The sequence below is a fragment of the Zalophus californianus genome, chromosome 5 (genome assembly GCF_009762305.2).
Source record: "Zalophus californianus isolate mZalCal1 chromosome 5, mZalCal1.pri.v2, whole genome shotgun sequence".
Classification (NCBI taxonomy): Eukaryota; Metazoa; Chordata; class Mammalia; order Carnivora; family Otariidae; genus Zalophus; species Zalophus californianus.
Window position 1 is genome coordinate 67,699,251 of NC_045599.1, and position 20,397 is coordinate 67,719,647.

General features: G+C 37.9%; 1 protein-coding gene and 1 long non-coding RNA gene across 2 annotated transcripts in view; one reads left to right on the plus strand and one right to left on the minus strand.

The window, feature by feature from the left end:
- Window positions 1-5,345, plus strand: part of LOC113928672 — an 85,734-nt gene extending 80,389 nt beyond the window's left edge. Inside the window, exon 4 of the long non-coding RNA XR_003521925.1 lies at window positions 5,236-5,345. This is a non-coding gene — a long non-coding RNA (uncharacterized LOC113928672). The remainder of the gene's footprint in view (window positions 1-5,235) is intronic.
- MEF2C (myocyte enhancer factor 2C) overlaps window positions 1-20,397 on the minus strand; it is a 150,662-nt gene that overhangs the window by 40,583 nt on the left and 89,682 nt on the right. Inside the window, 1 exon segment of the mRNA XM_027604537.2 lies at window positions 1,371-1,508. Within this exon segment, the coding sequence (XP_027460338.1) occupies window positions 1,371-1,508 (138 nt within the window).

Genomic DNA, 20,397 nt, shown 5'->3' on the forward strand with positions numbered 1-20,397 from the left:
AATATTTTATTTTTGATAAAGTGCCCACTGTGGATGTGTTGTAGGTAGTACTTAGTTTTATGAAACCTTTAAGAACTTAAGCCACTTAGCTTTCTTTCATGATACCATGTATTAATAATTCTGATTCAACAAAAGCTCTACTGCTGACATTATTTCATTTAACAAAAGAAGCAGACATATTTATGAGGATAGAAAGTTTAATATTCATACATTTTATAAATGAGTTTTAAAGTGTTCACTTTAATTCAACACAGGTTGGTTGTGCACTTACTACGTGTAAGGCATTAATTTATCCTGTGAGTGCAGATGTGGACTTGGCCTAGAGCTCTCGTCCCCAAATATCTGCACTTATAATTGTTGAGGCATATTTTCACTGCAGAGTTTCTCCCAATCCTCAGGTTGAGGGTGTTTTGCTAACTTACAAAAAATGTTCTTTTCTAAGAAAGGAATTAATTATCCCCTGAAGAGCTGGTACACAATGAGGGTTTCAGACTCTAACATTAGTTATTCAGAAAGCACGTGAACCTGAGTTGCATCACTTGATGTCACAAAATTAAAATCACTTGACTGATGACAGAGTATAATAAAAGGTATGTACTTTTCCCCTCTCTATGTGGGCAAACAAAATAATACATGCAGAGTTATTTCTCTTAAATATCTGGCAAGGCATATGATTGATTGTTAGACATCTTTTGACTTGGTTAAGACAAAATTTAGCCAAATGTTAAAGCATGGAAAATGTTGGTGTAGGCAAAGCGAATATTCTGATAAAGCTTTAAAATCACCCCAGCACACAAACATGTTGAAGTCTTACCATTAGGTTTTCATGCAGTCTGTTTCCCTGCAGCGAGCATTAGCTTTAACCCTTCAGTGCTGTTGCTGAATGTCATGTAGGGGGAAAAGGGCTGAAGCTTTACTCAGAAACAAGCCTCTCTTTGGGTGAGGATCAGCAGTTTACGTGAGAGAACTGCGGATCTATCTGTGTATCCGGTCTCAGGACAGATACATGTATGTTTTATAGTAAATCCTCAAGCTTGTTCAGAAGGAGGTTCCAGCATTTTACCAGTGCACTGTGATTTGTGTGAACTGTGTGTTTAAAAGATTGGGTAAATTCAGGGTGTGTCACATAGATCTTTCTCTTCCGCCTGTATACCTTCTGCCTCTGAATGAACTTCTTGATGGCAACTCTTAGATTACATAAGTTCAGCATCCCTTAGGGTTGGCTTTCTAAATGCACTGCCCATGGGATGAGATGGCTATTTTGTTGGTTTGACTTTCCAGTGCTTCTTAGAGAAAGTCATCACTGAAAGGGTTAAGGTATGTTACTGCAGCAGTTACCAGCAGACCAGCCATCTACCTTTGGTACTTACAGGAATTTTATGACTCTTGATCATATTATCAAATTCTTCATTAATTTTTTTGTATTTTTCTTCAGTGCGTGGGGTGAGTGCATAAGAGGAGTCGGGATCGGGGCTTTCACAGCCTTTGTTTTCTTTCTTGTTCAAGGCCTGCCAGGTTCAGAGAAATATCAAGAGTAAAAAAAATGAAGGGTGTTCCGAGTACTTACACACAATCTTTGCCTGCTGATCATTAGATCAATATCTTCGTTAATTTTCCTGTACTTGTCCTCAGACTCAGGGCTGTGACCTACTGAATCGTCTGCATCGGGATCTGGGCTGTCACAGCCATTAAGGCCCTTCTTTCTCAACGTCTGAAATACATAATTTGGAAAGTTCAAACCTAGACAGAGGCTGTAAGAGACATTCAGGGGTGTTAGAGAAGTTCAAGCTGTCTAGTACGTCAGGTTGTTATTACATATGCTTTTTTACATTAGGGTTAAGAAACCATAGAGAGAACCCGTGAGTGATTTCAATAGCGTACCCATTACTAGTTACAAAAAAAATAAAAGGGCGATATTCCCTTTACAACTAAATTCAGTCAATGAACAAAGACTGGTACAAGGGCTGAAATTTCATGGTACAGAATTCATACGTGCTTCAAATATCTAGTGACAGATACTTACAGAAGAATACAAGTAAGGTGGCAAATTGCAACACCGTCTTCCCACAGAAAAATTAGAAGTCAGGGCATTACACAATGATTTCAGAATTGCGATCGTGACAAAAGCAGAAATGTTGGAAACGGATCTCTAGTTTGAGTTTAACCTAATGGTTGGTGCTCTTGGTGTCCTGCCACCCCTTTGGATGTGCGCATGACAGCAAAAGGCCATAAGAGAACCCAGCTAATATTCTCATGAAGCACCCGGTAAGAATGTCCAAACACTGTGATCATAAGGGAGAATCATCTTTGTCTAGTCTGGTTAGGCATCTATATTTGTGAAAATCTGTATTGAGATTGTTAATACTGAGAAGCTATTTGCCTAAACATTGGCTGAAAGAAAAGTCAAAACGGCTGAGCCTAACTTTTCGTAAGCTGAGCAAGGAAGCCAGAGGACACTGAAAATTGGTAACCAAGTTGGTAACTACCAAACTAGCAAAAGTTCCTCCTGGTTCCAGCTGAGTAGGACCACCCTGAGACTGTCTGCTGACACATGAAAGTGAAAAGTCAGTGCCTTCTCCTGAACCTCCTGTCTCCTTAAGGTAGGTCTGGTCCAGTCACAGCTGTCACATAAGGATAAATACGAACGTAACACTGTAACAGGAAAAGTATGAGTCAGGAGTCCTGAGTTTTACTTTCCCTCTTTTTATTCCCCCCTTTTAACTGATGGTTGTCAAGTTAATTGTACCCCATCTGATTTACAGAGATAATGTTATGTTTTTAGAGATCATAAAACTTCTGATTAATCACAGCTTGCCATGTCAATTATTAATAGACTAGCAACATTCCTGATTTTTCTTGGTACTACCAACATCATTTATAAAGAGCTGGGTACCTAAGTGTCTCTCATTAATGGAAAGTTCAGCAGAGCTCATCTTTATTAAAGACAGAATTCACATACAAATAAAGCAGAAGCTGTGACATCAAGCTAAGGAATTCAAAGCTGAGATAACACTCCATCTTTAATTCATGCAATTGGGGAAAATAAATAAAACAACATGAGTTAAAAAGGGGGTGTCAGTCTTAACAATTTAAACTCTTTGGCTCTTATCAATGTGTAACAAATATAACATTTAAAATTAGTTTCTGAGGTACGGGAGATTTTTCACTTAAAGTCAAATTAAGAGAGTTACCATTTCTAATACATCTACGATACACTACAGCTCTGTAAATATTTATTAATGTTATAGTGGAAATAATATAACAAATAAACATATGGTTACAGCTTATTATGTGGTATAATGTTTGAATATTAAAATGAATATTTTGACACAAGATGATAATATATACATTTACAATCTTGGGGAATTTATAATCGGTGGGGCCACCTGTCCCCCTACCATGGATCTACACCATCATTTTTACCAGAATAAGTAACCCTGGTGGGGGGGGTTCTTAAAATAATACTACAAAGAATGTTACAATACGTTACAATAACAGTTTTATTCACTAACTTAATTTTCTATTTTAGGCTGTTTTGTTAGCATTATCTCAACTACAAGAGTATTCTTCTGGGTGATAACTATTTGCTGTATTATGATCTGTTTCTGCTTTGATCTCCACATATCCTTGAGCTTTTGAGAATAATTTCTGAGTGTCTTGCATCATAATACACATATTTTTCATAAAAATTAACTTATGTAGAGAAAGATGTCAGATCAAGAAAATATTATCTGATGATTTTCAAAACTCACTTGCCTATATTTCTATGAAGCATGATAGGAATATTATTATATAAACCCTTAATTTAAAGTCTTATATAACATTAATTTATAGTCTTATCTAGACAGTAGATTTTTCAGCATGCACCGAAATCTTTTAGCCAATAAATCATATTGTAAAAATTATAGTTGTTTTGATGTGCAGATTTTTGACAACAGAACGCAAGGGCTAGGGGAGGCCTATCAACTGTCACTGCAATCCATCTGGCACATACATGTGTGCTAAATATTCTTATGAAGCTTTCAAGGGTAGATACTGTGTTTGGTTTATAAAAATTCAAACATCAATTACAGTTTGTTGAAAGATCTCCACAAATGTTAACTCATTATCTCTCACAAGTCTTCCACGAAGATTTTAGGGAAACTTTATGCCAGGTCTCAAACCAGCGTACGCAAGCATGAAGGTCCACACCTCTGGCCTCCTGCCGGGGGGAAACATGGGGCCACCTTCCCCTGCCCAGGCTTTCCCACACTTGTAAGGTGAGGGATGCAGAATAGATCGCTTTCACTCACATGCAACTGCAACAGTAGAGTGAATGCTGAAATAAGATAGAAAAATTTAAAAATTGGGCTGTGGGAACGCTTTAAGTATGAAAATATGGTTAAAATATTGGTATTTCTAGAGGTCAGATTTTAGAGTGGGAATGTTTATTAGTCAATAAAGCAATTATCAGTTTTTGGATTAAAAAATCATTAGACCAAGGGCTCATTTTGTACCTAAAGAGTTATATAAACTGTTAAGCAAACAAAGCAAGTGGCATGAAGTCATAAATGAAACAGCAGTGAGGGGGGCGGGAAACAGTGGCTCATTTTCTCCTTATAAATTCTTCTTGTTTCTGACTACATTATCTTTCAATGAATATCACCAGTATTTAAGTAATGAAATATCTCTAACACTGAAAGATACAGTGCAGTCTTATTTCAAGTTGAACTGTATTATTTAAAAAAGGGGGCATTTGAGATATACAGATACAAAACCCAAGGACAAATTAATAGTGAGTTCCAAATTCCCATAATCACATAACTACAACATTGAAAAAATTGTTCAAAAATATTATCCTCAGCTGAGAGCTTGTAGAACACGTTTCTGCCAAGAACAGATGATCGTGGTAGAATTATAAGGCTCTGAAGATGGATGTGATGGCATAAACTTAAATACTATCATGTGAATGTGGAACTCTTATCTTTATTATATTAAAAATCTACAGCTGTTTAAGGATGACAAAAGAATTACTGTTAGATCGGCCAAGTCTGTCTTTATTGTAGCGATAAATAGTCGGTATAAACTAAAGGGACTGTTAAAACTGGATAAATAAGCACTATTCCTTCAGGCCTTTTTCTAGAAAAAAAAACAACCCTCAAAATCTCTGCCTCTGGACTTTGAAAGCTTCTCTGATCTTTTACAAATGTTATTGGTCAGGTAATGCAGGCGCTTAAATCATTATTTTTTTTATAGGGGCTAGAAGTCCCGGCTGCATATATTGTGTCTCTCAGCTGACTATGTTGTGAAAAGATTGATTCTGTCAAGATGAGGCAAGAGATCTACTGAAACCAGCTTCTCCTGCTACGTATCTAAAGAAACTCTTCCCTCAGAGAACTCTGTAAATCTTGAGTGAGTCTGTATACTGAATTCAACTTTCCATGTGAGAGTGACACTTTTGGGGTAGATCAATTGACGGCAGAGGCTTCTGGGATGTTTTCACAAGGCAGCAATTGTCATGCAGTGAGCTGAGAACAGCCGTTTTTTAGAGAAGTAATTAGATTGACAGAAGGTGACATACTCCAAACAATAGATGGGAAAGGGAGTCCAGACAGGTAATCCAAAAACCACATGGAATCTCCCCTCCCAGACATGTGGACATATGGACCCTGCATTATTACATTTGTTCATCAGGAAAACTTGAAATACATATAAACTGACGATGATAGGTGACAGGTGCTTCAAAAATTCTAATGAAATAGATGCAGGGAACAGATTCTATTTCGTTACTGAAAGGAATATAAATGAAAAAGAATGCCACATGGAGCTCTCATTTCTCGTCTTAGGTATTATGTTATCATCTACAAAATTCCTTCTGTATAAAATGGTTAAAACTGGTTTCCCTTTCTTAATTATTTCTTGTTAGTAAAAAAGAAATAACTAAACCATTAGCCTTTTTCAATTAAATGAAGCTATATATTTTATGTTACTGTTAGTTACATAAAATTAAGCTTATTTTAGAGAGCCACCATCACAGATTAAAGCTTCCAACCATTCAACTTCTTTCCATTTTGGCAATCTTAGTCCTCAAGAATATCTATTTTCGGGGTGCCTGGGTGACTCAGATGGTTAAGCATCTGCCTTTGGCTCAGGTCATGATCTTGGGGTTCCTGGGATTGAGCCCCCGCATCGGGCCCCCCGTTCGGCGGGAAACCTGCTTCTCCCTCTCCCTCTGTCTGCAGCTCCCCCTGCTTCTGCGCTCGCTTGCTCTCTCTGTCAAATAAATAAATAAAATCTTAAAAAAAAAGAATATCTATTCTCATCATCTTTCTTTTTCTGTACCTACCCACTGTACAGCAGCAATTTCAAATCCTTTTGCAAAAAACCCATACACACCCATTAATTTTTCTCAAAATCCAAATAATCAACCTTTTTTGTGCAGCTAGCATTACCCTTACTTTAGAGGGTTGATATGTCAAGAACATATGCAAGAATTATCTCTATTAGTTGCATGAATGTCATGTTCGCACAAAAGCCAAGGGGGGAAAAAAAAAGCATCAACTTAGAAAAGGTAGTTTCCTTTTCTTTAATACTAAATCATTTTTTGTGCTTATCTTTCACAGCTTTATGAAAATAAGCGTCTACTCTTAACAAGCTGAATAATCTTTAGAAAGCCATAAATCCACATAGGAAAAGGAGATGCAGTTGAGATGGATCCTGCCTGTAAGCGAAGTGTCTGAGAGTATTTCGTAAACATCCTCCCAAAGCTGTGTGCAGCTACCAAGCTGCTGCTTTCGTCCCCTCAGCCCTGGGGGGTGGCTGCCCTATTGGAATGACTTCTCTCACTTAAACTATCGTCAGCAGACAATTACTGAAAACCTATGATACACAGATACTGTCTGGTGCACTTGTGTTTTAGAAAAGCAGGCAATACAAATTTAAATGAAAAACCTCTGAAATGGCCTACAATATTATATATGGTTTTCGTGTGTGTGTGATTTCTAGCACAGATTGCTTAGACTGGGGAAGATCAGATGCCAAGAAATTTCTCTATAGGTTTTAATTACCAAAACTGTAAGCATTGTCTGCACTATCTTTCTTTGTTCTTAATATAGAAATGAAAAGACAATTAAAATACTGCAAATTTACTACAATCGGTAGGTAGACTTTAATTAGACAAGCAAATCATATGTAATCATATCTAGTACAGACTGTAAAAAATTAAATTTTACCCCATATTATTCATTTGTGGTGAACATTTTAATAAAAAATTAAAAATATAAACTTAACACTGTATTTCCTCCAGGTTATTCATGCTTATTCTAACCAGGTATTAACTCCTACTGAGGAAAGGCTGGGAAGAGCTGGAGATTTTCATTGTTTCATTTTATTCCTTTCCTCCAAAGATAATCTTAATATTGGACTTGAAATTCTTTTCACCGAACAATTTTTCATCTTTAGATAATGGAAATAAAAGACACAAGTTAAAGATTTGAAGACTTTTAATGTATAGAACATAAAGAAACACCCACCCATGCCTTCTAGTGGTCATGAATTATTTCATATAAACATTCAGATGGTGATAGTTCCTATAATGACTGGTACTCTAATCCTGGACTAGACCACCAAGGATCATCTGGCCTTTCCTCATGTCTTCCAGAGGGGAAGAATAACGGTGCATAAGCAACTTGCTCAAGCTGGGCTTCTAGAATGAGCCCACCAATATCTCTTCCCTGGACTTGAGACAGTCCTCCTTCAAGGTAGAGCTAATTAATACACCATCTCCTCTTTGTAGACTTCCCTGATCATCAGGGCAGAATTAATTTCTCCCTCATTCATGTACATTTTTCTATTAGAGCCTTTATCACACATTATTACTTATGGGTCTCCCTTGCTAGCTCATGGGGCAAGTAACAAAGCACCTTCCTTTATTCACTTTTGGAGTTTCAATATAGAACTTGTAAAGGCTCAATACATGTTTGCTGAATGAACAGAACACAGATCTTCACTTTAATGTTAGTGTATGCAGAGGTTTCAAGACTGGACCAAAGCTGTCTGGCTAGTTGGAAGCAGAAATGGTAGTGGGATTCAGACCTCTTGATATATATTTGCTAAGGGCTACTATGTGTCAGGTGTTGTCTGTCAGGGTCCTCTGGATGCAAAGATGCATTCCCAGAGATATGATTAAGAACTTCTGTTCATATGTTTTTCTTCCCATGAGTGAACTCTTGGGGGTTAGGGATTGTTTACTAGCCATTTTGTATCACCAGGACTTCGCACAGGGCCTGGCACACGGCAGAAGATTAATAAATGTCTGCAGCATTAATGAGAGGCTGAATGGATGGATGAACACAACAGGAAAGAATGCTCAGATGCTAGAGGGAGAAAGAGGAGTCTCAGTGTAGTATTTTTGCAACTGTAATTTCTTTTTCACCATTTTATATTATTATTTCACATTATATTAAAACAGTTATTATTTTGTTCTTTTTAAATAACTATGATAAATTGACTATTTTTTGAATGTGTCATTTTAAAGTTCAAAAACAATGCAGTATGAAACTCATTAAAACTCAGGAGATTTATATCATTGAATACTTAAAAATTGGGGTACTGGTCTAGATATGGAACGTCAGAAATAACTAAGCACTCATGAAATCTTTAAGGTCAAAAAGCCATGATCATATAATCTTGGCCATGATATGAGTAGCAGGAAAGAGGGCACAGGATTCAGTATGGAAGAAGGAAAAAGGGAGGGGTATCTTAGGCAGAATGTGTAAAGGTAGAAAAGGAAAAACAGAAAACTTATAGTCAAGAGCATGGGGAAACTTTTGTGAATGTGAATCAGATACTATAAATTTGAAATAACCATGTTTTAAAATTCTTGGTCAGAGTTCATCTTTTTTCCCCATTTTTGGATGCTGGTCTACTGCTCCACTATTCTCCTGGGCTTTGACATTGGTCTTATTCCGGGCCAACCTTAGCCTGGAGGATTCATGGAAAATCAGGGTGATTCTAAGGCCAATCAGATGATTCAGGCTGCGTCAGGATAGGTCAGTGGGTTGATGTTTTTGTTAAGAATTCTTCCACCACACCTCTTCTGGAACCTGCACAGGGCATGCATCATGAGGCTGGCCTGGAACAGGACTGAGATGGGGAAGTTTGGCACACTTAGCCATGAAACGCTCCCTGACATTCTGAATCCAGGAGAGATCTGAAGTAAAATACTAAGCAGGGAACATTTAATATATAATGACTGAAATGCATGCTAAAATATGCAGTTAATCCTAATCTCTATAAAGCAAGCTAAAAAATAAAAGATGAGATAAAAAACAAAAAGCTGGAATATGAATGATCAAGCTGGAAGTGGGTTTGAAGGATGAATGATGTTAGTGACTTCTTAAATAAGGAAGAAAAAGATAGGACAAATCTAATAAACAAAGGTCGAGAAAGGGAGGCGAGGAGTAAATTAACAAAGATCAGGAAGCAGGATTTTTGAAAGTCTAAAAATATAAATGTAACTTTACCTACTAACCTTTTTCAACTATGGCATTTTACTTGCAAATAGGTTACAGGGATGACAAAGGCAGATTATTGAGAGCACTGATTCTTGAAAAATAACACACTCAAGCATCTTTTTAAAACCATTAATGCTTTAACAAAAGAAGATGTATATGTATAAGGATAGGTTAAATCATTATTTTTGTTTCCATGTAGGCTCTTACCTAGTTGTAAATGCCTTTTTATTGAAGTTGGGTCAGGGCATGATTAGTCATGAAGTGGGAGTAGCCCACACTACCTATATTTATCATCGGCTCAGGACTACCATTCTCAGTCACCATGCTTCCTCATTTCTACAGGATTCCCACGATCTCTTCTTCTTATTTATTTTGTTGATTGTAACCTATCCCTTTATCCATTCCCCTCCCATCTTTCCTTTCCTAGCAAACATCACACCCTAGTTGTTCAAGCTGGAAACCCAGAAGTCACCCTTGACTCCACCATCTCTTGACTCTGTTACTATTTTTTATATTTGGTCTCCCACCCTTAATCTGTTTGTCCTCTGATCTCACCTTCCAGCCAGCCAGTCATCCTTCCCACTTTCAGCAGGGTCTCATTACAATGCAAATCTCATTTTATCACTGTTCTCCATACAAACGCTGGTGGCTCCCAAAGGCCACAACCCTGGTTTTCACAGCAAGCCCTCCTCTTCTCCAGCCTCATTCCCTCCCTTCTCCCCCAGCACTGTGGGTTTCATCAGCAGGGAAATTCCTACCATTTCCCAAGTCAGGTAGGTCCTGTAATAACGCTGTTTTGATATGTGTCATTCATTCCTGTCTAGAATATTGTGTTTGCTTCTGCTCTGTGTTACACAAACCTTAATCAACCTAGGTTACCTATTACCCAACGCCATCCCTTGCTCCATGAAGCTCTTTCCTAGCTCTTTTAGGCATTTTGGGACTCCCTTCTCTGTCCGTGACTTTTTGTGTGTGTTTAATAATAGGTGGTATATTATATTCTAATTTATCTTCTCACACGTCTGCTTCACCACTAGACAGTGAGTTCTGTAAGGACTGGGTGTCTCTGGTTCCTGCCATAGGGCCGGATTAATATATATGGGCTCAATAAAGGTTCTTAGTAACCCTTCACTGGATAAATGAATAAGCAAACAAACCTGACAGTCATACTCTCTAATACTGACAGACTAACTGAAATGAGTTGGGTGGTTTCCTAAGATGACAGCATTATTTATATGTTTTAATAAGATTAAGTAAAAAAATGCAAGGAACACAAGTTCTGGTAAGTTAAAGCAAGCTCTAGAATCCCTTCACAACTGTGGCAATAGAATATCCCTGTGGGAGTGGCAACAGTGGAGGTGACACAGACTATTTTATACCGGGTAGAAATGGTTTGTTTTTTTCTGTTAGTTGGGATCTATAGTTTATCACTAGTTTATCTGAAAAGCAGAGTGTATACGGAGCATTCAGTAAGGGAACACAAAATAAGATGTGAGGTTCACAACTGATTGACTCATGTCATGACAATTTTGATCATACCAGAGAATTGTACTTGAGATAACCCAAATCCTCATTTCTGAGATAGCCAGGGACTCCCAGATGAAGGTTAAATTGCTTCCTTGCCTAAGACCTCTCTCCTACCCTGGGCCTCTGCCAGGCTGCAGAGAGGTAAAGAGCTCCAGCAGCCTTGACCCTAGTCTCCTTCTCTCCTGGGCTGGTCTTTGGACTGATGGGAAAACCCTCTATTTGTCATTCACTCTGGGTGATTTTGGTTATTTGATAGTGATTGGACAGCAATGATGGGAGAGGGCCCCTTATTCTTTGCCTTCCCAGCTGGTACACTCTGGGAGTATGCCCTGTGAAAACTAGCCTATGTGTTAATTCGGAGGGTTCTGCCTGAGCCTGAGCCTGAGCCTGAACCATCTGAGAGAGTGGGTTAGCACATGCTGCTCAACACCCATATTGTTCTGACATGTTAACCTGAGGTATCAGGGCCTCAGAGCATCACTGGGATTCTGTGAGAACAATATGAACAGCACAGCTATGGTGGCTGCATTAGAACCAACCTCTACAAGAGCAGAAACCCTGTCCTTTTCACCTCTGTACCTACTGCAACCTGAATGTGCCCACTGCAAGGATGAGACCCAATAAATACTGTTGTTGCTAATAAAAAAATAATGGAATCCAAGGCTGCAGTGACAGAGGTTCTTATTTAAGATGGAATCACAATGGAAGCTGAAAACACACAGGGGGCAGTTGCTAGATTTGTGCTCGGAGTATATGCTGTTTTTGCCCCTACAACCCACTCTCTCTAACCCCACCTTCTCCCAGCTTCACACATAAATTTAAATTATAAAAGGAAAGAATCCTGTGGACTGGAGAGGTAAGAGAATTAATGCGTCTCTCTTTGTGCTTCTCCAGAACTTTGTAATTAACATTTATTTCATAATGTTCTCCGTATTCTCGGTTTTGTCTCATTTTCTAGATTTTAAGATCCCTGTAGACAAGAAACATCTCTTGAAAGCTTTCTATCTTTAGTGACTAGTGCAGTATGTGACAGTAGAATATTGCAACAAATTGGCTGGCTCTTCTGGACAGCCAAGGAGAGCCTGATGACATATAATAAGGAGGCTCAGAAATATTAAGCCAAAGTTAGTGGGGATCCAAGCTTTCCTTTTCCTTTAACACTGTGTACCTTTTCTCTCTTCTTTCAACATCAGTAATGTTTGCTAGGTCTGCCAAAGCCTAGCAGCCTGGGTCTCTAGCCTTATTACTTGTCTCTTTTGATGTAAAATCCCCGGGGATCTGGTTAATGCATATTGATATTTTTATTTCATTGGCTGAAACACTGGAAAACTTTCTGTTTAAAGAAGAGTGCCCAAGATATAATGGGTAAGGTGGTCACTGATCAGGGGCTGGGCCAGTTAGACCAGTAGTTGGAAGAACACCATGGGGCTCTATCAGACCTGGTCTATGAACAGGAAACTAGGCCAGCAACCCTGGCTGGAAGTCAAGAACTGGGAAAGAAAGACTTCTTCTAGGTTCGGAGGGTTGTCCTGGAGGTAGAGGTTGTTGTACGGGATGTGAAGTTTATAGGATGTAGTCAATGGATCAGGGAACATACGTCTATTCACATTCAGAACAGGCAATAAGAAAGTCCCTCAGATTAAATCTCCAAACTGCACAGCAGGATACTTACAATGCCCTTTTCTTTCTTTTCTGCAAATAGGTTTATACTGGTGATATGTTTTATCTCTTCTTCCACATTAAAAGTTACTTGCAGTGAAGGACAGGGTCTAATCTATTTATTGTCTACAGCTTGTATGTCATTACCACAAATCTTTTATGTGGATTGTTAGTAAGTTGTGGATTTTATGCTCAGCTGTCTTGGGTAGGTGTCCGGTGGAAGAAAGTTTGTTACAACTGTACCTTTTAATAATCAAAGAGCTTCAGGTAAATAAAAGGTGCTTAAAAATAAAAGTACTTCAAGTTCCTGGGCAGTTGCTCAGTTTCAGTTCTCCATTTGAGACTTTTGCTGTATTTACAAAGCACATGGACACCATTCCAGTCATTGTCTGCATTTAGACGAGCCCTCCCTGCAGTCTTAACACAGCTGTGCTCTGTGGGGTGACTGTGTGCCTGCCTCAGTCTCCACATGACCAAGGAGCATTAGAGCCCTCAGAATTTCATAAATTAATGGGAATTTTGGGTTCATTCATCAAAGGGCCTCTATTTGCTTTCCTAGCAATGCAGTTATTTCCAGCTGGTACCAGAAACATAACGAGAGCATCAATAGGACAGACATCAAAAGTACCAGTAGCATTTTAGCAGTAGGACCCTTTACTCAACTTGCCACAAGGACTTACTCTCTGGATTCCTGACTTATTCGTTATTACAGGTTGCTGTCTCCTGACTCACATTGGAGGTTCTGCTATTTTATAATATTGCTATAAAGGGTCTGTTCTCACTGAAGACAAAAACAGACATTTCTCCAAAGACACAGAGATAGCCAACAGACACTTGAAAAGATGCTTCATATCACTCATCATCAGGAAAATGCAAATCAAAACCATAATGGGATAACATCTCACACCTGTCTAAAATTTTATGTCTAAAATAAAAAACACAAGTAACAACAAGTGTTGGCAAGGATGTGGGAAAAAAGGAACCCTTGTGCACTGTTGGTGGGAATGCAAACTGGGGCAGCCACCGTGGAAAGCAGTACGGAGGTACCTCAAAAAATTAAAAATAGAATTACCATATGATCCAGTAATTCCACTATTGGGTATCTATCCAAAGGAAACAAAACACTAATTTGAAAAGATACATGCACCCCTACATTTACTGCAGCATTATTTACAATAGCCAAATTATGGAAGTAGCCTGTGTTCCCTGATAGATGAATGGATAAAGAAGATGTTATATCACTCAGCCATAAAAAAGAATGAGATCTTGCCATTTGCAACAACATGGATGGATATAGTTTATAACGCTAAGTGAAATAAGTCAGTCAAGGAAAGACAAATACCATAAAATCTCCCTCATATGTGGAATTTGAGAAACAAAACAAATGAATGAAAAAAAAAGAGACAAACCAAAAACCACTCCTAACTATAGAGAACAAACTGATAGCTACCAGAGGGGAGGTGGGTGGGGGGATGAGTGAAATAGGTAATGTGGATTAAGAGCACACTTACCATGATGAGCACTGAGTAATGTATAGAATTGTTGAGTCACTATATTGTACTAATATATTGAAACTAATTGAAACTAATATAACACTATGTTAACAATGCTAGCATTAAAAAGAATAAAGGGTCCTTTTTCATTAGCATAGACAATAATGAATTGAGTATAGGATGCCTGGGTGGCTCAGATGGTTAAGCGTCTGCCTTTGGCTCAGGTCATGATCCCAGGGTTCTGGGATCGAGTCCCGCATCGGGCTCCCTGCTCCTTGGGAGCCTGCTTCTCCCTCTGCCTCTCTCTCTGTCTCTCATGAATAAATAAATAAAATCTTAAAAAAAATAACTGAGTATAATCATTAAAAATAAACAGGACAAAACTATCTACAAAGAAGATTCTGAAAATACCTAATATGCAGTCCATTATAGCAAATAGGGATCTTTTTTCTTAGATAAAATACTTTCAAAGAAAATAAAATTCATAAAAAAATGTTTTGGAAAGGCTAGCATTATCAATATCAAATGCTGATGAAAACCTACATAGGCTAAGCTACCTTATCATTTTTGTGTAGGTTTAAATTTTTCTAAATTTATGTTTCCAAATTAAATTAACCAATAATTAAAATCAAACTCATTTCAATTTATTTTCCTTATGCTATGAATGTTATCCATATACAAATCCATGGTCTCAGAATCTTAGAGCAACTCATTCACAAAATCACATTTCCCATGACTTCATACATTATACAGATAAGTAACATTCTTAGGTTTTGCATTCAGTCACTTTGGATTTCATATGATGCTACAAAAGCTAGAGAGAGCACTAAGAAATGAAAAACAAAGTTATGGACAGTATATGCTTAAGTAAAGTAATTATGACAAGAAGGAGAACGCGAAAGGATAAAATGACGACAGATGATGGAGAGATGACAGACAAATGGATATGGGGAGGGAGGAAGGGAATGAGAATGAGAGAGAGAAGCTGAGGGTCTGATGGACAGAGGGAAAAAATAATCCAGTGAGCACATCAACTGATCCCCCAGCAGGTAAGCTGGCCTCTCTTCATGCCTGGGCTCAGCACTTTATGATCTAACATAAAGCTTTACCACGGGCCATCAGCAATCTTGCTCATCCTGTTATTTGCTCCTGGCAGTGGCTGGGCACCTGTTTAACTCAGTGAGGCCAAATGGCATCTGCCAGCCCCACAGACTGCTCTGTCCTCCAGCTCTGGACAGCCTTCTCTGGGGAGTCTCTGTGGCACTGGCCTTCCGGTCCCCGTGGCATAGCTACCTGCTTTTGTTATGAGGTCCTCAATAATTTCAGGCATTATCAACTGAAAATGTACTGCAACCTGATTTTTAAGTTTGGCATACCTTATGGATTCTCAGTGATTTTGTTAGTTTCAGTGGTGAACTTAAAGTTTTCATTTGCACAATAATTTCTTCCATATTATTCATTAGGTAATTATAAAAACATTTCCCCTTCTATGGCATGAAAAGGAAATTAAACCAGTCTTCCCACACTATCAAAATATTAATTTTCCCCTTAACCGAATCTGTTCCTCAGCAGTAACACCTCCCATTAATGGAGCATTTCCTATGTGCCAGGGACTGAGCCTGCAGCTCTGCATGGATCTCTTTTTAAACTCTCGTAACTACTCTTCCCCATGACTGCCACAGGTGAAGAAAAGTAGGTGTAAGGAGGTTCAAGCACTTGCGAAAGTCCGCAAAGTTAGTGGTGGAACCGAATTAACGAACTCATGTATGAGGCTCCCGGTTTTCCTTTGTCCTTATTCTCCTATTCTGCCTCTGCACGTCATCCGATTATAAAGATTGCCTAAGTTAGGCCAGTGTTTTCTTTGAATACTTTGTTCTCAGATGAAATTGGTGAAATGTTTGGCAAATCTTATTTTTTTCATAAAGAGATATATTTGTAATAGAACTCACTTTCTGATGAATAATTTTATCTAAAATGTTTTTCCTGTTGTGTTATTGCAATAGCCACTGAAGAGAGGGGAAGGCCCCTTCCATAATATTTAGGTTGCAGCTACCTAGTTAAAATGAAGTGTAGGATGTTGAAAACCGAAGGCAAAGAAAGGTTGGTTAATTTTTTCCACTCCTACATTTTTAGGACCAGGAAGGAAGTCCTCTGCATTAACATTAAGGCTGTATCTATCTGAGTAAAATGAAGTGTAGGTTTGTCCCAATTATTAAAATAATACTAGCAAGAACTTCAAGTCTCTGTTAATAAGAGAAAAAATTTGCTTTATAGTTTTTTGGTGCCTCTATTCTTCAGATTCCCAAGCTAACTGCCCAGCTCTTCACTTCAATTTGCTTGGGTAGATAAGAGATTCCAAAGCTGGTAACATTTTTGCTGGGGTGATGGGGGTAGGTAGGGGAAAAGAGAAGAAATATATACTTCTATGGAGGGACGACTGTTTCTCTCTGGCCAATACTATGGGATCATGAAGAAATCGTGTATGAGTTATAAAAATTCTCCTTTTTAAACATGGGTACAGAAGCTCTTCCCTTTCTTTGGTTTTCAAAATGATATGGATAATACTGTGTTACGTTATAGCCCAGAAGGGAGAAAAAGTGAGGGAATGACTGTAAAAGTTCCCAGTTTTTTTCAACTGTTACAAGGAAGACATAGCAAGATGGGATCTTCTTAAGTGAAAATTTCCCCAAGTCCCAAGGAAAAGGGAAAAACTGCAGGAGAGCTTCAAGAACCGCAAGACTTGGGTTTTTGCATCTTGTCAGAAAATCCACACTGTTAGTAAAAGCTGAGGGAAGGCATGGCACAAACCTGACTCAGCAGAGAAATGCCACCCACAGTCACCGACGCAGCTTCCGCAGTGGCTGAGCTGCCCTGTTTTCTCTGGAGGCTTCTCCAGCCTGGCCAATACATGAATCTCTTAGATGGGAAACTGAATTTTTTGAAAATTGAAATTAAACAAAGTTTTATAACATTTAAAAGAAGGTTACAATTTTGATACTTGGCTTTTTACATGGGTTTAAAGTCAATTTTCTGTTGAATAAATAATATTAACCACACATTAACCAACTAATAGTTTTAAAATGCCCCAAACTGCCATCACCATCATTCTGAATAGAATCCCACTTCTTTTTAAAGACCACGGTTAAAAGATGAGGGGAAACGGTACCATTAAAAGAGGAAGCAGACCATGGTTCAGAGTCTGTTTCCATGAGGTAATGCACACACACTACTGAGTAATGGCCAGAGGAATTCAATCTATACTGACATGAAGTATGAAGTTAAGGCAGGTGGCCGAGAGACGTTAGAAGTCCTCCCCACCCAACCTCCGCCTCCACTTTCTTGCATTTCTTTATTGCTGAAGCCAAAGGGACAGACGGAAATCAATGAGTTTGTTGATCTGACACAGGAACTTGTGCACAGTGAGATGGAAGTTATATATCTGAGTTCATCTGCTGGAAATTGCCAGTCTCACATTAACTACGTGAGTTATGTGTACATATCTGTGTGTACGTATGTGAGTGAGCAAGTGTGTGTGCATGTGTGTGTGCCCACACACAGCATGAAGCTAAGAATTTTGAAAGGATCTTCAGAATTATTTCTGGATAGATATATTTCTGCATAGCTATTTTTATCTTTTTTTCCTCCAGAAGGAAATAGTTCAATTTCGTAATTTAGACCCCAGAAAAGTTAGGTTGTTTTATTGTGGTATGTCTGCAAACTGAACGACGGCTTCTAATAGAAAACAAATTCCTTCCCCTAATCATAACAAATAATTTCTAATAATTTATTATATTTTTCTCTAGTAGAAGTAAAAATCTCATATTTGTAGGAACTCAGTTGTGGAAAGCTCTAAATTTCCCTTCTTCTAATGTTGAGCAGCAAGTACTTTGATCTCCGTAGCCAGACATCAGGTGCAGAGTTCAGAACTATAAATTTGCTGCACCTCCTATCAGTAAAAGTAGGGCTCTCACGGTCATCCCTCCTCAAACCACAGTTCATCTTTGCTAAATCTTCAGAGTGCAAAATAGGTGTGGGTCAGAACAGAGTCAAACAAACATCAGTGGTTCAGAAATGATATCCTTTCCCCAGTAGCAATATACATTGTGAGTATGTGACTGGAATATTTAAAACACCTGTTCACTTGGAACCAAGCCAAATGTATAATGCGTTAGCATGTGCTTGGCTCATTTCCAAGAGCATGTATCCTTACTGCCATCAAAATACTGAGGGAGCTAGGGCAAAGATACAAGTTAGAAGCAATGTAAGATAGATATATTTTATCATTAACAATATCATCACACTGACACTGTTGGCTGGCTAGTATTTTAATAAAAATCAATTATTTGTTTTTGTGTCAGAGAAGAAACTGGCAATGTAGGAACACTCCTGTCTTAGCTTTTCTAATTACTTTCATTGTCTTAAAATCTTAATCAACCTCCCCCTCCCTCCTTCCCTTCCTCTCTTTCCCTAACCCTCCCTTTCATTGTCTAACTGTGCTCTTCCCTGGATACATAGTAGTCCAAAGGGAACACCAGGGAATAAATTATATCCTAACTATATATCAGAGTTCACCAACAGAACTTGGGCAAGCCTCTCTGACAAAGTTCTGCCAATTTTTTTTTAATCAATTCTGTTTTGACTTAATAGAATCCAAGTTTTTACTTTTCTCTACCTTTTCCTTAGTTCTAAAATCTGTATAGGGAATCTTATCTCTAAAGAATTTCATAACCTCATTATGCAAGAAATAGTTACACATATATGTAACAATTTCTAAAATGTGACATTTTGTTTTAACATAATCAGAAAATACTCTGAAGATTTCAATGTCCAAGGTGTGTGTGTGTGTGTGTGTGTGTGTGTGTGTGAAAGTAAAAAGTTAGAAATTTTGCCTAAATCTACACTTGCAGGAAGGAGAAGCAGGAAAGGAAAGAACATGTTTATGATCATCATGTTTTCAACATGTGGTAATGGATATATATGTACACGGTATAACTTGATTCTTACAAAAAGACCAAAAGTGAGATTTACCATCACTATTTTACTGCTTAGAAAGCAGAGATTTGGTGAAGGTTTAGAAACTTGCCCCAAAGCATAGAATTTATGAATGTTGTAGAAACCAGGTTTGTTGGAGTCTAAACTTGTCTGTCCCTTTTCCTATACCACATTGTCTTCCAATGAAAAGGCTGGGCTTTTAGATTATAAACCTGAAAGTGTGAGGGTAGTTTTTACATTTGGAAGTATTGTATCCAGAATCCTGACCATTTACATGGTCACTGAAAATGCACATAACTCCTTAGGAACTTCTGAATTTATAGATTTTGATTTCTTCTTCAATGTAATCTAAAGAATATTATATAGTTTAAATATACCCCGAGTTCTCCATAATTTGCTCCTTTAACATACTGTATATGACAAATAGTCCTTAGCCAGAGAAATGCATGTGCATATTATCAGTGCACTGAAATTGTATGCATACTTCAAAAACAACTTGTTCTATATTATGATTATATAATAATATATATATAATTATATATATAATATATATAATATATATAATAATTATATTATGATTATTATATAATCATAATTATATTATGATTATCATAGATGTCTACAGAATGATGTAAATGGTTTAAAATATATAAGTATAATGAAAGGCTTCAGGATTTTTAGCATGCACACATATACATATGTTACTATAAAAATTAAAACAACTTGGCATTTCCACTTTTTACAACTAAATTGCTTCCCTCTAGAGATAGTTATATTTCCCGGAATTTTCCTCAAGCATTGATTGTCATTATGCTATTCTATGGCTTGAGGCCATCCAGTATCTTTCTCATACCTACTGTATTGCATCTAATTCCACACCAAACATTTAGAGCATTTGATTTGCCTGTCCCCCTCTTCTCCATTTACCTTGCCATCTTTCTTATAATTCCTACTGTATGTGAACATTCTTGTCATACCAAGCTACTTATTTTCATGCCCTTGGATCATTTCTTCTTGTGGATCTTTGCATAATTGGTCTTTTTTTTAAAAGATTTTATTTATTATTTGAAAGAGAGTGAGAATGAGAGAGATCACAGAGGCAGAGAGAGAAGCAGGCTCCCTGCTGAGCAGGGAGACCCATGCAGGCCTTGATCCCAGGACCCTGAGACGATAACCTGAGCTGAAGGCAAACGCTTAAAGGACTGAGCCACCCAGGCGCACCCATAATTGGT